Here is an 11,754-nt window from a genome sequence, read left to right on the forward strand (position 1 = left end):
CAAAACATCTGCTCAGGATTTTTGGGGAATTTAGTGATGTGATCTTAAGCTGTGAATCGAAGTTGTGTTTTTTGTCAGGCTGGATACTTTGCATGGATGGGAACTGATGTCTTTTAAGTAGTAATGATGGCCCGGATGTCATCACAAGCTTTACTGTGGTTGGTTAATTGGTTAATTTTTTCAGGTAGGTAGTTTTTTTTGGCTGAAGGTGAATACTTGATTTTTGCTCTTTGGCAAAACATGGGGAAGTGCGAAAGATAGATTTCATAAATGGTTTTAAATAAAACCCTACATTTATACATGCTATACAGTTTTACTCATTTTATTATTTCAGGCAAATATATTATTCAGAAATACTGAATATTACAAATATTATAATTCACAAATTTGGTGAAGTGTTGCATTATTTCAAAATAAAAGAACTGATCAATATCATAAGAGTTTGAATAAGTATGATTTAATTACATTGGAAGAAAAATAAATATACATTAAATAAATATAATAAACTCTTTAATTGGATGCTTTATTTACATTCTTTATCCCATAATGAAGGAGGGACAAACTTTAGTTTAGGTCAAATAAATTTTGACCTAAACAAGCGTAGCTAAAACCAAACACACTGCTGTTGCAACTACAGTATTACAGACACATATTCACAAAAATGTATAAATGTCTTGTGGTCTTGAGAATTAGTAATATACACTTCGCTTCAGAATGTATGGTCTTCTTGATTTATTGGTGCGCAGTTGCCTTTTTAGTATATATGGAGATTTCCTCTTCAGTGGGGTGTCACCGTTTTGATCCTGATATTCTTGACCGTCTTCAAGCTAAAATAAAAGAAAGAATATGTGAATTGGTGCACCTATAATGTCATTCAATATATTATTACAAAGTGTGAATAACAATTAATTGGGAGGATGATGCCGTCATTCAGCAGGCATGTCCTGACGGATGCTTCGTTTGTTGCCTGCCTTTATTTTCTACGAGAGTTTCTCATAAGTGTGCTTGAATAAAATGTACAATTATATACTTACCAAAATAAAAAAACACAGATTTTTATTTGACTCATAAACTGGAAATTTAACAGTACCCCTATCACTTTTAAGCAAAGAACCTTAATAAAATAATATATTGGATTAGTGCTATGTGTTTTTTTCCATGTAACCTAATCTGTTTGGTTTGTGTTGTGATCATCTGTTTTAACCTGACTGCATTTTCATGTTTTTTTCCAAAACATTTACTTTCACGTGGAATTACACATTAATATACATTAGTTTTAATTTATTAGTTTCATTTTCAACAGGAAAACAATAATCTTTTGTTATGTATTGAGTGACTTGAGGGCAAACTTAAACGTGGTGTGTTTGCTCTGCATTTTGAAAAATACTAAAAAAGCATTTAACAAGTAAGTAGGCCATTCTTAAAATGCACCACTCAATTTTCCCTATCCACTAAGAGATTTATATCCTAAAAGGACAACAACTGATATACACTCACATAATTGCCATTCTCTATTTAATATCGTTTCTTACCTGTCTGGGCTGCAGTATCCTGCAGAGGTTCTGAAGGTCATGCAGTTCCTCAAGCATTTGGGCGAAGGAACCAGAGACACCCCGATCATAGTCATCCTGATCCCCTGTTTCCTCCTCTTCCCCCATGCCCCAGGCCTCACGCCATGTTTCCCCAAGATTGCTCACCATCCTGCACACATCCTGGAGAGGCAGCTGCCACAAGGGGGCGATGTGCTTGCTCTGCTTTACCTGCATGGCAATAATAAAACACATATTGACTTTTTATGGTGCACTCTACATCACAGCTTTATTTAAGTTTTGCTTTTTCCAGCCATTTTCTCAGTTACAGTAGTTTACATGGTCTAGGTCATATATTTGTCTAGGTTTTATATTAGACAGATAAAACAATCTTATAATATTAGGCTGAGAAGAGTAAATTATTAGTTCCCTCTTTAGTTTGTTAGTCTGATAAAAACGCTCAATGGAGTATGTAAGTTTAAACTATTGTAGTAATTTTTATATCCATATCTGTCATTTTTAAAGTGTTCTTTTTTCAAACGAATCGAAAAGAAAGGAAACACCACAGCCTTACTTTAAAATTCAAGTGCCCTACACTTAAAAGCACACCTCTATAAAGACCCTCTGTTGGCTACAGATGTTTTAAAAGCAATACTATACCTTTGAAGTGATGAGACTTCTCAGTACCTCTTCCTCAATTGCCCTTTTCCCCTGGTCTATGTCTGAAGAGCACAAAACACAATATTTACACATTTAAATTAAAACCTGATCATACAAAAACACCAAAGTATAGATAAGTAAGTTTAAATCATGTTTTGAAATAGGAATTTAATACTACCAAATCTAAAGATGAATTATAAAACAACCATTTGTTTTATTTGAACCATATCATATTTATTTGAACCATAATACAGTATATTAAATTGGGTAGACAAAAAATAGCCTACAATAATTTAAATCTATAAGACTTTTAATTTGACCCCAAAGTGAGCAACTTTGAGCTATTAATTTCCCTTTAAATTTAGGTTATATACGAGGCTATTACGTAAACTTATAATATATAATATTAAATATCACATAGCTGCGTCATACTGTAAATACTATAATACCTATAAATTCCTACTGTAAATTGTTGCCATGAAACAAATATGTAAATATTAAAATTGAATTTTTTAAAAAAGGTATTAAAATGTTAAATTGCCTACCTGAGCACAGTCCATCACACAATAAAAACAGCAGCATAATGAAGGTCAGCTGTGTCTGCATTTTTTTGGTAGTCCCACGATCGTTGCTCATTTAAGACAGGCCCAAGTCCATAGGGTTAGAGGTCAGAAAAGAGTGTAAAACCGATGGCAAAGCTGTGAGAAGTTGTAACAGAGAGGCACAGATGAACACTTCCCGATGAAGTCAGAATGATATCCTCTTGGTTTTTGTCCAACCTGTTTGCTGCGTCTTCTCTTGGCTTTCTCAGAAGTGAAGTGAGGATTGCTGGGCTCCATTCCACCCAGTATATAAGACCGTCTATGATGTCAGAGCGATATCGTTCATACCCCTCCTATCCATCTCCCTATCTCTCTCCCTCCATCCCTCCCACCGTGCACCCTTGTCCTGTGTCACGATGACATCAACAGACACCTAAGAAATGTACAGCAACCACTTGCGTAGTTGACGTCAAAAACATAAAGTTGTTCTCATTTGATGTTCCTCTCTTCATTCTAGTGGGAGGTGAAGTTGTTATTAGTTCCTGGAAGCGTGATGATGATGATGGTGATGATGAAAGATAAAGATAGACAAGTTGTATTGATATAAAGAAAAAACAGAGCTCTAACAGTTCGAAAGCACCCATCGCATCAGCACAGGTCATGCTGTTCTGGATAAACACAGAGCTACGTACTGTAAGGATAACAATTTACAGTAACTGATAACTTCTGTTTTTCCACTGACTTTTCCCACTTGCTTAAAAACTATTTTTATTCATACTTGCTTTAAATGGTTCTATGTATCGTAATATGAAGGATTTGGTGTGTGATGGAAAAATATACAGCGTAAATGAGGTCATTATTAGAAAAGCATTGCCTATATATTACAGATAACTCTTTGTCACAGAGAAAAGGTACAAATGTTGTCACTGGGGTTAGTACCTTTACAAAAACTAAACTTTTGTACCTAAAAGGTCCATATTGGGACCACACCAGTCAAAAAAGGTACCAAAATGTTATTAGGACCTTTTTAAAGTGACAATTTTGTACCTTTTTCTGAGAGTGTTTATACTTTTATTGCAAAGATCTGTACTGTTTTGCCCAAAATTATAAAAGTAATTAAGGTTTAAAAATATAAACCTTTTTGAGTTCCTGTCAGTACAATCTGTAACACAACAATCTTTCTTCTGATAGTCTGTAATGTCAAGGCTGAATAAATGATGGACTAGGATGTTTTATGTTTATAAACACACATTCACAGACACATAACCTTTGAATTATTCAAACATTTTAAAGGGGGACATTTCACAAGACTTTTTAAGATGTAAAATAAATCTTTGGTGTCTCCAAAGTGCATATGTGAAGTTTTAGCTCAAAATACCACATCTTTTATTATAACATGTTAAAATTGCCACTTTGTAGGTGTGAGCAAAAATGTGCAGTTTTTGGGTGTGTCCTTTTAAATGCAAATGAGCTGATCTCTGCACTAAATGTCAGTGCCGTGGTTGGATAGTGCAGATTAAGGGGCGGTATTATCCCCTTCTGACATCACAAGGGGAGCCAAATTTCAATGACCTATTTTTTCACATGCTTGCAGAAAATGGTTTACCAAAACTTAATTACTGGGTTGATCTTTTTCACATTTCCTAGGTTGATTGAAGCACTGGGGGCCCATTTATAGCACTTAACTATGGAAAAAGTCAGATTTTCATATGTCCCCTTTAAAGACAGAGCAAATAGCTTTTCTAACAGTAGTTTTGAATAGATGCAATAGCAGAAATATGTTCAATTTCTTTAAAGACCACTGAGAAAAGGGGGCTCTCGTTAGAAAAGTTTATAAAGGTGAAATATGACTGTAAAATATAGATTTAGTAATAAATATAAGTTTTCTTCATTAAGGTTATCATACTTGAATAACCAACAGATCAAAATTAAACAGTCTCTTTTCAATACCAAACAGACATTAGGCCTATTCTTGTATTGTGGTTCATTATATCACAGTGCTTTTAAATCTCTGTATAATCAGTTTCACACATCTCTCCCTGCAAGCCTTGAATTTGGTCACCTCCCCCTGTGCGCGGTGGGCCGGCCCTGCGCTGTGAACTCATCTTACTTTGAAGTTCACAAGTTGTTGAACTTTTTCCACGATCAGCACTTCAGCGGCACTTTCCTGATGAGCTTCGAGCGCTCCGCTTTCCTACACAATGAACTGTATTGACGTTTAATGACGCGCAATGGCACCTTTTGGGAAAAACTTTCTGAAAGCGCGCTTGAAGAACAGGTATGATTCATAATAACTTTCATTTTACAGTTTCATGAAACACGCGAACATGCATAGAAACAAACAAACAAAAAATAAGATCAAATGTTTTCTTGTGCGTAATAGTTCACAATGTAAAAAACGCATAATAATAATGGGTTGGGGTGCTGTAAACTGTCGTCACTGTAACAACAGCTCTAGCTCTCTCAGTGTTTCACTGCATGGACGCAGAGAATCGAGTTACACTAATGCTGTTGTTCTGCTCGCTGTTGCCTCTATAGATGCAGGTAGCTGGCGTTAAGTAACGCCAAGTGTCTCCAAACCGAGTCATTTTTTGCTCTAAATATTAAATGTCGGATGTCTGTATACTGTATGTGGGTTAATGCCTACTGTAGATGAAAAGAAATGGCTCAGCTTTCATATTAATATATACTTGTACAGTCTTAAAAAGGATGTGTTCATTTTTTACACATTTTTGTCACATAACACATTATGTGTCATTTTAACACAATTATTTGTGTTAAAATAAATAAAAGTTACGACAAAGGTTGTGTTAAACCCTAAGCAGCACAAAGTCTGTTGTTTTAACACATACATTTTTAGAGTATACTTTACTCATTTTGTTTTGTTTGTTTATCAAAATTGCATATAAAAATATGTCTAATATTATTGTTGTTGCTGCTATTATTATTAAACCTGTTTTAGAGAAAAGCTTATAATTGCTGTGGAAAGACACCTGTCATGGTGTGACCACCATAATTGGCTTTGTATTGTCATTCATTTTAAGTGGCCTGATTAACTTTAGATATCTGTGTTTCCAGATGCTTCTGTCTAAATTGATTGTCACCATTGATGTTTGCTGGGTCAGATTGTGATATATATATATATAGTAAATTTGTTTTTCATGTTGCGGTTTTCCAGGTATTGTTATCTTAGGCATTGACAAAGAATAAATCCACCCACATTATTTTATCGGTTCGGAATTACATCGAAATTATGTGCAAGACTTGATTTTACAACAACTCATTTGACTTGGCTTTGCTAGACTTTTAACAGTTGGAGATTGTCTAAGGGGTGATTATATCTTTATGATGCTGTAAAATTACCTTTTAAAGCACAAGACACATGTGATTATCTGAAATGTTCAAAGGGATAACTAATCCAACTCTGTCTGTTTCTAGTGGTTTGTGTCAGTCGAACGGTTGATTTATGGATGTTTTAATTTCATTTCATTTCATTTTGTAAAAGTATATGCGCTCAGGGAATTTAAGTCTCTAGGTAGTTATTACCCTTCGGTTAACTACGTCAGCTGGCATTATTGTGTGGTTATTATTATAGTGTGCCAAACAAGATTAACATCTCTGTGTTACACCTTAAGTATTGGTAAAGTACCTACTTAAAGAGCACTGGTGAGCTTGAAGTTGTATTTAGCTTTACTATCTATTGAGACCAACCGCTTTACTTAGAGATCAATGTAGATGTTATGTCTTCCCACCCACAGTGATGTTTATCAAGTAAAGGGGTCTTCACAAAATGGAAAAAAAATGTATTACTCAAAATTCTCAGATGCCTCAAAGATGTGAAAGTACAGTTTTTATGTATCTCTACAGTATGTGTTTTCTCTGTGCGTGTCTTTTGAGAGTAGTTGTTTCTCACAAGGCCACTTAAAATACACAACACCTCGTAATGATGAATCAGATGACAAGAATTTGTCTATTTTGCTTGTCCAGACTGTGTGTTGAGTCTAATCCAGCATGTGCTCGGTTACTGTGATCATGTCTGGTGGTAAAACACGTGTTTGCTCCGTGAGACGAGAAACAGAACGTACAGTTTCGTTTAACTTCAGTGAGCCTCACATTGTGTCCGTCGTTGTGATTATTAGGCCATAACAGATACTTGTACTGTATGTTTCAAAACAGGCTTTTGTTTTATGTAACGGACCAACCATGCACAATGTTCTTGAGTGTAATAAAATACTTATTAAAGTCTATACAGATATTTGCTACAAATCTCTAGTTTTTACAAACAAACCTGTATTTTACTGTAAATTTAAAAGGCAATATATAATATATCCAAATAATTTTTCCTTTGCTCCACAATAAATCAACTTGGCCGCAGGATGTATGTAACAGGATGTGGCTGGTCACCATTGATATTCCCAAAAGACAAACACAGGTGCATCCATCTCCCCTCTTTCATTTCCTGTGCTCATGAGGATTTTGGAATAGACAAACAACAATAGACCATTTCTGTAATACAATGTTGGATTCTGAGTCTCAAAAAACATTGCATCAACCAATGTCAAGTGTGAATGCTTGTATTGTGAATAGCTACACTTATTTACTTCCCATAAATCCCAGGGTTACCCACTTCTATTGTAATGCCATACAGCAATACTGGCACATGTGTGCGTTAATGTTAATGTTAATGTTTAAAAATAGCATTCTGCATGGTTAGTATTTAAAGTACATTTGCAGATTTAGTTAATATAGATGTTTTAGAGAGGCTTTCTGAATACCAACTGTGAATAGCTTAACTATTGACTTGTTAGAGTAGCAATGTCTAACTATTAACTAACCACTTGCATTCTTGCATACGTATTGCATTCTTTCAAAAAGATTCACAAAATCCTTACCCTGGTAAAAATGAATTGTTTTGTATTTAATTTACTACACTATGGCAAATAAAAGTTTTATTTCTAAACACCTTTATTCATAGTTTGTACTTGTTTTTTTCTTTATCAGGTCTAAGGTTGTAGAGGACACACCAGGAAAAGAAATCCAGGTGCGGGTGTGTCAAGAAGAAAAAATAGTCTGCGGTGTGACCAAGCACACGACATGTGCCGACGTGATTAAAGCTTTATTAGAGGACCACAAGACAATACCCGAAAGTAAGAGGCTTTTACATGGAGAACCCAAAGACTTCTGCATCCTGGAACGGTGGAGGGGATTGGAAAGGGCTCTGCCGCCACTCACTCGAATCCTCAGACTTTGGAACGCATGGGGTGACGAAAAACCTTTCATACAGTTTGTTCTTGTGAAGACCAGCGAATTCGTGCCATCGTCTAAGGGAGCCAAGAAGTCCTCGAGATCACGGGTAGCAAGGTCAAGGAGATCAGACCAAGGACCTGCGCATTACGCCAAGGCCGTGTCTGTAGAGAAGCAGAAGCGCATGGTAAAGAGGGCCTTTCGTAAACTTGAGAAGATTCACAAAGAAGAGACGTCAGAAGGGTCTGAAGAGATCAGCAAGATGGTGCGTTTGATTATCTCCCAGGACCAGACCATACGCCAACAGATTCAGCAGATGCGTGAGCTGGACTTGGAAACTGAACTTTTGGAGCAGCAGCTGATAAGCAGCCCCACTTCTTGCTCCAGCCTCACCGTATGTGAAGACGAAGAGGCATCGTTCCAATTTTTGTCTGAATATGAGGGCCAGATGGAGGAGTACTTTAACACCAGTGATGGAATAGAGCAACTAGAACTACATTTATGCAAACACAAAGAACTCATTGATCGGCTCTGTCGAGATATCGACCTGGAGCTGAGGAGTAATGCTTGGACTTCCGATTCGGAAGAGTTGAAAGGGGCGGCAGCTGCGAGTCCAGACCTGGATTTGGTACCTGACCTCTCTATGTCCTCATCGGATCTTTTGGAGTTGGAAAGCTTACGCGATGAACTTGAGTCGAGCATGAACGCTGGGCTTTCGCTCCATTCCCAAACCCAGGAAATCGAGAAGGAACTGCACCAGAACAAAACAGCCTTACAGTCACGCAACCAAGAATACCAGCATCTCATAGCCCAACTCGGTGCACTGGAGCTGGGTGACCAGCCAAGCCCCATGAAGAGCCAGATAAGGGCGGCTGTCTCTCAGCAGACATCAGGCAAGGTCAGACAAACATGCTCACCTACAGATGTAACAGACACAGACTCAGACACTGGAATAAGCTCTACGCACAGTCAAGACTCGCTGTCACCGTGCATGGACAGGTCCGCTCCTCTGGATACTGATGTTTAGACAAACTGAGGATACACTGAACAAGTGCATTTATACTGTATTTAAAAACTTTAAAATCAAATATTAACATTATTTAACTGTTTCACTTGTATTATGTTACAGCGCAGCTACTGACACAAACACTTTAAAATGATTAAAAAGGTTCTTAAAGAGTTCTTCACAGCGATGCCATAGAAGAACCATTTTTGGTTCGTCAAAGAACAATCTTCTTTTGTGTTCAACAGAAAAAAAGAAACTCATACAGGTTTAGGACAAAATGAGGGGGAGTAAACGATGACAGAATTTTCATTTTTGGGTAAACTATCCCTTTAAATCTTCTTTATGGAGCCATTTGGCTGAAAATTGTTCTTCTGTGGCATCGTAAAGCACCCTTTATTTTGAAGAGTTTAGATTTAGTATAGATTAAAGCATACAGATAAATTAAACCTCATATGCACTTAAAGCCCAAATTAAATATTGGGAAAGACTCACAAAACCACAAAAAGACTTATGTATTTTTAATTAGAATGCAATCCGGTTTTGGGTTCATTAGAAATGTTCTTGCATACAAATAAATACAAAAGTTATGCAAGACTTTCTCCCACAAAAATATTGTAAATAAGTCCATTGCATTATGAAAAGCAACACATTTGTGACCCTGGACCACAAATTTCCTTTTTTGAAAATGAGATTTATGAATAAATCTGAAAGCTGCATGAAAAAGCTTTCCATTAATGTATGGATTGTTACAACATGATATATTTGGCCGAGATACAACTATTTGAAAATCTGGAATCTGACAGTGCAAAACAAATTAAATTATTGAGAAAATCGCCTCGTGTCCAAATGAAGTACTTAGCAACTAGCCTACCTTCACTCACGAAAATAAAAAGTTTTGATATATTTACAGTTGAAAACTTACAAAATATCTTCCTGGAACATGGTTTTTATTTAAAGGGACACTCCACTTTTTTTTAAAATATGCTTATTTTCCAGCTCCCCTAGAGTTACACAATTGAGTTTTACCGTTTTGAAATCCATTCAGCCGATCTCCGGGTCTGGCGGTAGCACTTTTAGCAAAGCTTAGCATAACCCATTGAATCTGATTAGACCATTAGCATCGCGCTCAAAAATAACCAAAGAGTTTGGATATTTTTCCTATTTAAAACTTGACTCTTTTGTAGTTACATCGTGTAGTAAGAGTGACGTAAAATAGTCCCCTTGGTAACTTTCAATAGCTGGGGACTATATTTTCAGGAACTGCGTAATATCATTGCGCCTGCTGCAGCCATGGTGCGGCAGCAAAGTCCTTAATTATTACGCCAGAATGAGAGTATAGTCCTAGCCATATCTGCATAGAAAATCGCAACTTTTAATTTTCTGTCTTCTTAGTACATGATGTAACTACAGAAGATTGAAACTCTTTGGTTATTTTTGATCTAATGGCCTAATCAGATTCAATTATTCGATTATGCTAAGCTATGCTAAAAGTGGTACCACCAGACTGGGAGATCAGCTGAATGGATTCCAAAGTGGCAAAACTCAATTGTTTAACTCTAGGGGAGCTGGAAAATGAGCCTATTTTCAAAAAAGTGGAGTGTCCCTTTAATATCCTAATGACTTTTGGTATAAAAACGATCATTTTCACTCATTAATGAATTGTTGGCTATTGCTACAAATATACCCGTGCTACTATTGACTGGTTGTACTGTCCAGGGTCACATTTAGCTGTAATAAGATATGCATGCATCCAATTGTTTTACATTAAAACAACTACAGTATATATAAACTGTGCATATAAGCTTAACTTTTGAACATTTCTCTGTACATAAACAGATCTGCACAGACTGCAAAATATAGAGTTATATCATTTATCATATGAATACATAATTTATTTGTTAACCCTTTCATGTGTTATTGTGCTGAAATATACTACTCAATGTCTTAAGTCTTTTTAGCATAGCAAAGCAATGACATTTCCCCCATGTAATTGCAATTTAAGAAGTGTTAGCAACATTCTTTTCTGATGTGGCACTTGATAACTTGCTGTCTCACGTTCCTTCAACGTTTAAAGTAGGTTAAAACAGCACTTAGTGAAAGAACTAAGGATATTTGAAATCTAATGGGAAAACCTTCGTACATTTAAGTCAGCGCCAGTGAGACATTTGATTCCCTGTACTTCGAATAATTGCCTCGTTCTTTTCTTCTGTAAAACTTGCAGAGACTAAGACAGTCCTGTTAAAGTCTGGTCTTATTGCCACGTTGAATTAATGCATGCCTCCTGAATGGTGACTACGTGTCGTTACACAGCGTGACTCATAACACATTTGATCTTAGAAAAAAATCGAACGCAACACAAATGGGTTTAAAATAATAAAGGTTGCTTTATGCAGCAGACCTTGGTTTATTAAACTGTGTTAATAAAGCTTTCCTTGACTGGGTCCATCCGAGTACTGTGGCGTCACACTGAGATAATAACCGAATTCCCCCTCGTTGGCTCTCATCCAGCCCCGCACAACCTGTAGGGTGCAGGCATTATAAAATCAGAGGGCTCTTTAATGTCTTCACTGCCAGCACCGTGACTTGTTTATTGCCACTGTCAATTGAGAAGGAATCAGAGAGCTGCCAGGACTCAGTCATGTTGCAAAACATCTGTAATTACCGGGGGCGAAAACGGCAATTACTGACTTTTATCTGTCGCTGCTTCTCCCGCAGCACTAACAATTAAACTGGCCAATTCTTTGTAAACACTGTAAACACCATTGAACTTTTA

General features: G+C 36.5%; 2 protein-coding genes across 2 annotated transcripts; one reads left to right on the forward strand and one right to left on the reverse strand.

Moving 5' to 3' along the window:
• Positions 1 to 447: 447 nt before the first annotated feature.
• nts (neurotensin) lies at positions 448 to 3,045 on the reverse strand. The gene is made up of 4 exons (XM_065278599.2): positions 2,735 to 3,045; positions 2,190 to 2,251; positions 1,533 to 1,760; positions 448 to 827 (listed from the first exon to the last, which is right to left on the reverse strand). Exons 1-4 carry the CDS (start codon positions 2,823 to 2,825, stop codon positions 690 to 692), a joined length of 519 nt encoding a protein of 172 aa, XP_065134671.1. The 5' UTR covers positions 2,826 to 3,045; the 3' UTR covers positions 448 to 689.
• Positions 3,046 to 4,845: 1,800 nt separating this feature from the next.
• Positions 4,846 to 10,439, forward strand: rassf9 (Ras association domain family member 9). The gene is made up of 2 exons (XM_065283366.2): positions 4,846 to 5,009; positions 7,733 to 10,439. Exons 1-2 carry the CDS (start codon positions 4,963 to 4,965, stop codon positions 9,000 to 9,002), a joined length of 1,317 nt encoding a protein of 438 aa, XP_065139438.1. The 5' UTR covers positions 4,846 to 4,962; the 3' UTR covers positions 9,003 to 10,439.
• Positions 10,440 to 11,754: the final 1,315 nt, after the last annotated feature.

The sequence above is a fragment of the Paramisgurnus dabryanus genome, chromosome 9 (assembly GCF_030506205.2).
Source record: "Paramisgurnus dabryanus chromosome 9, PD_genome_1.1, whole genome shotgun sequence".
Lineage (NCBI taxonomy): Eukaryota > Metazoa > Chordata > Actinopteri > Cypriniformes > Cobitidae > Paramisgurnus > Paramisgurnus dabryanus.

What these genes read in the sequence shown, in the direction of transcription:
- nts (XM_065278599.2), bottom strand. Translation starts at nt 2,825, where the DNA reads ATGAGCAACGATCGTGGGACTACCAAAAAAATGCAGACACAGCTGACC. An exon ending in GTGTGATGGACTGTGCTCAG is followed by an intron (nt 2,252 to 2,734) that starts GTAGGCAATTTA and finishes TGTGCTCTTCAG; the next exon opens with ACATAGACCAGGGGAAAAGG. An exon ending in GAAGTCTCATCACTTCAAAG is followed by an intron (nt 1,761 to 2,189) that starts GTATAGTATTGC and finishes ATTGCCATGCAG; the next exon opens with GTAAAGCAGAGCAAGCACAT.
- rassf9 (XM_065283366.2), top strand. Translation starts at nt 4,963, where the DNA reads ATGGCACCTTTTGGGAAAAACTTTCTGAAAGCGCGCTTGAAGAACAG. An exon ending in AAAGCGCGCTTGAAGAACAG is followed by an intron (nt 5,010 to 7,732) that starts GTATGATTCATA and finishes TTTCTTTATCAG; the next exon opens with GTCTAAGGTTGTAGAGGACA.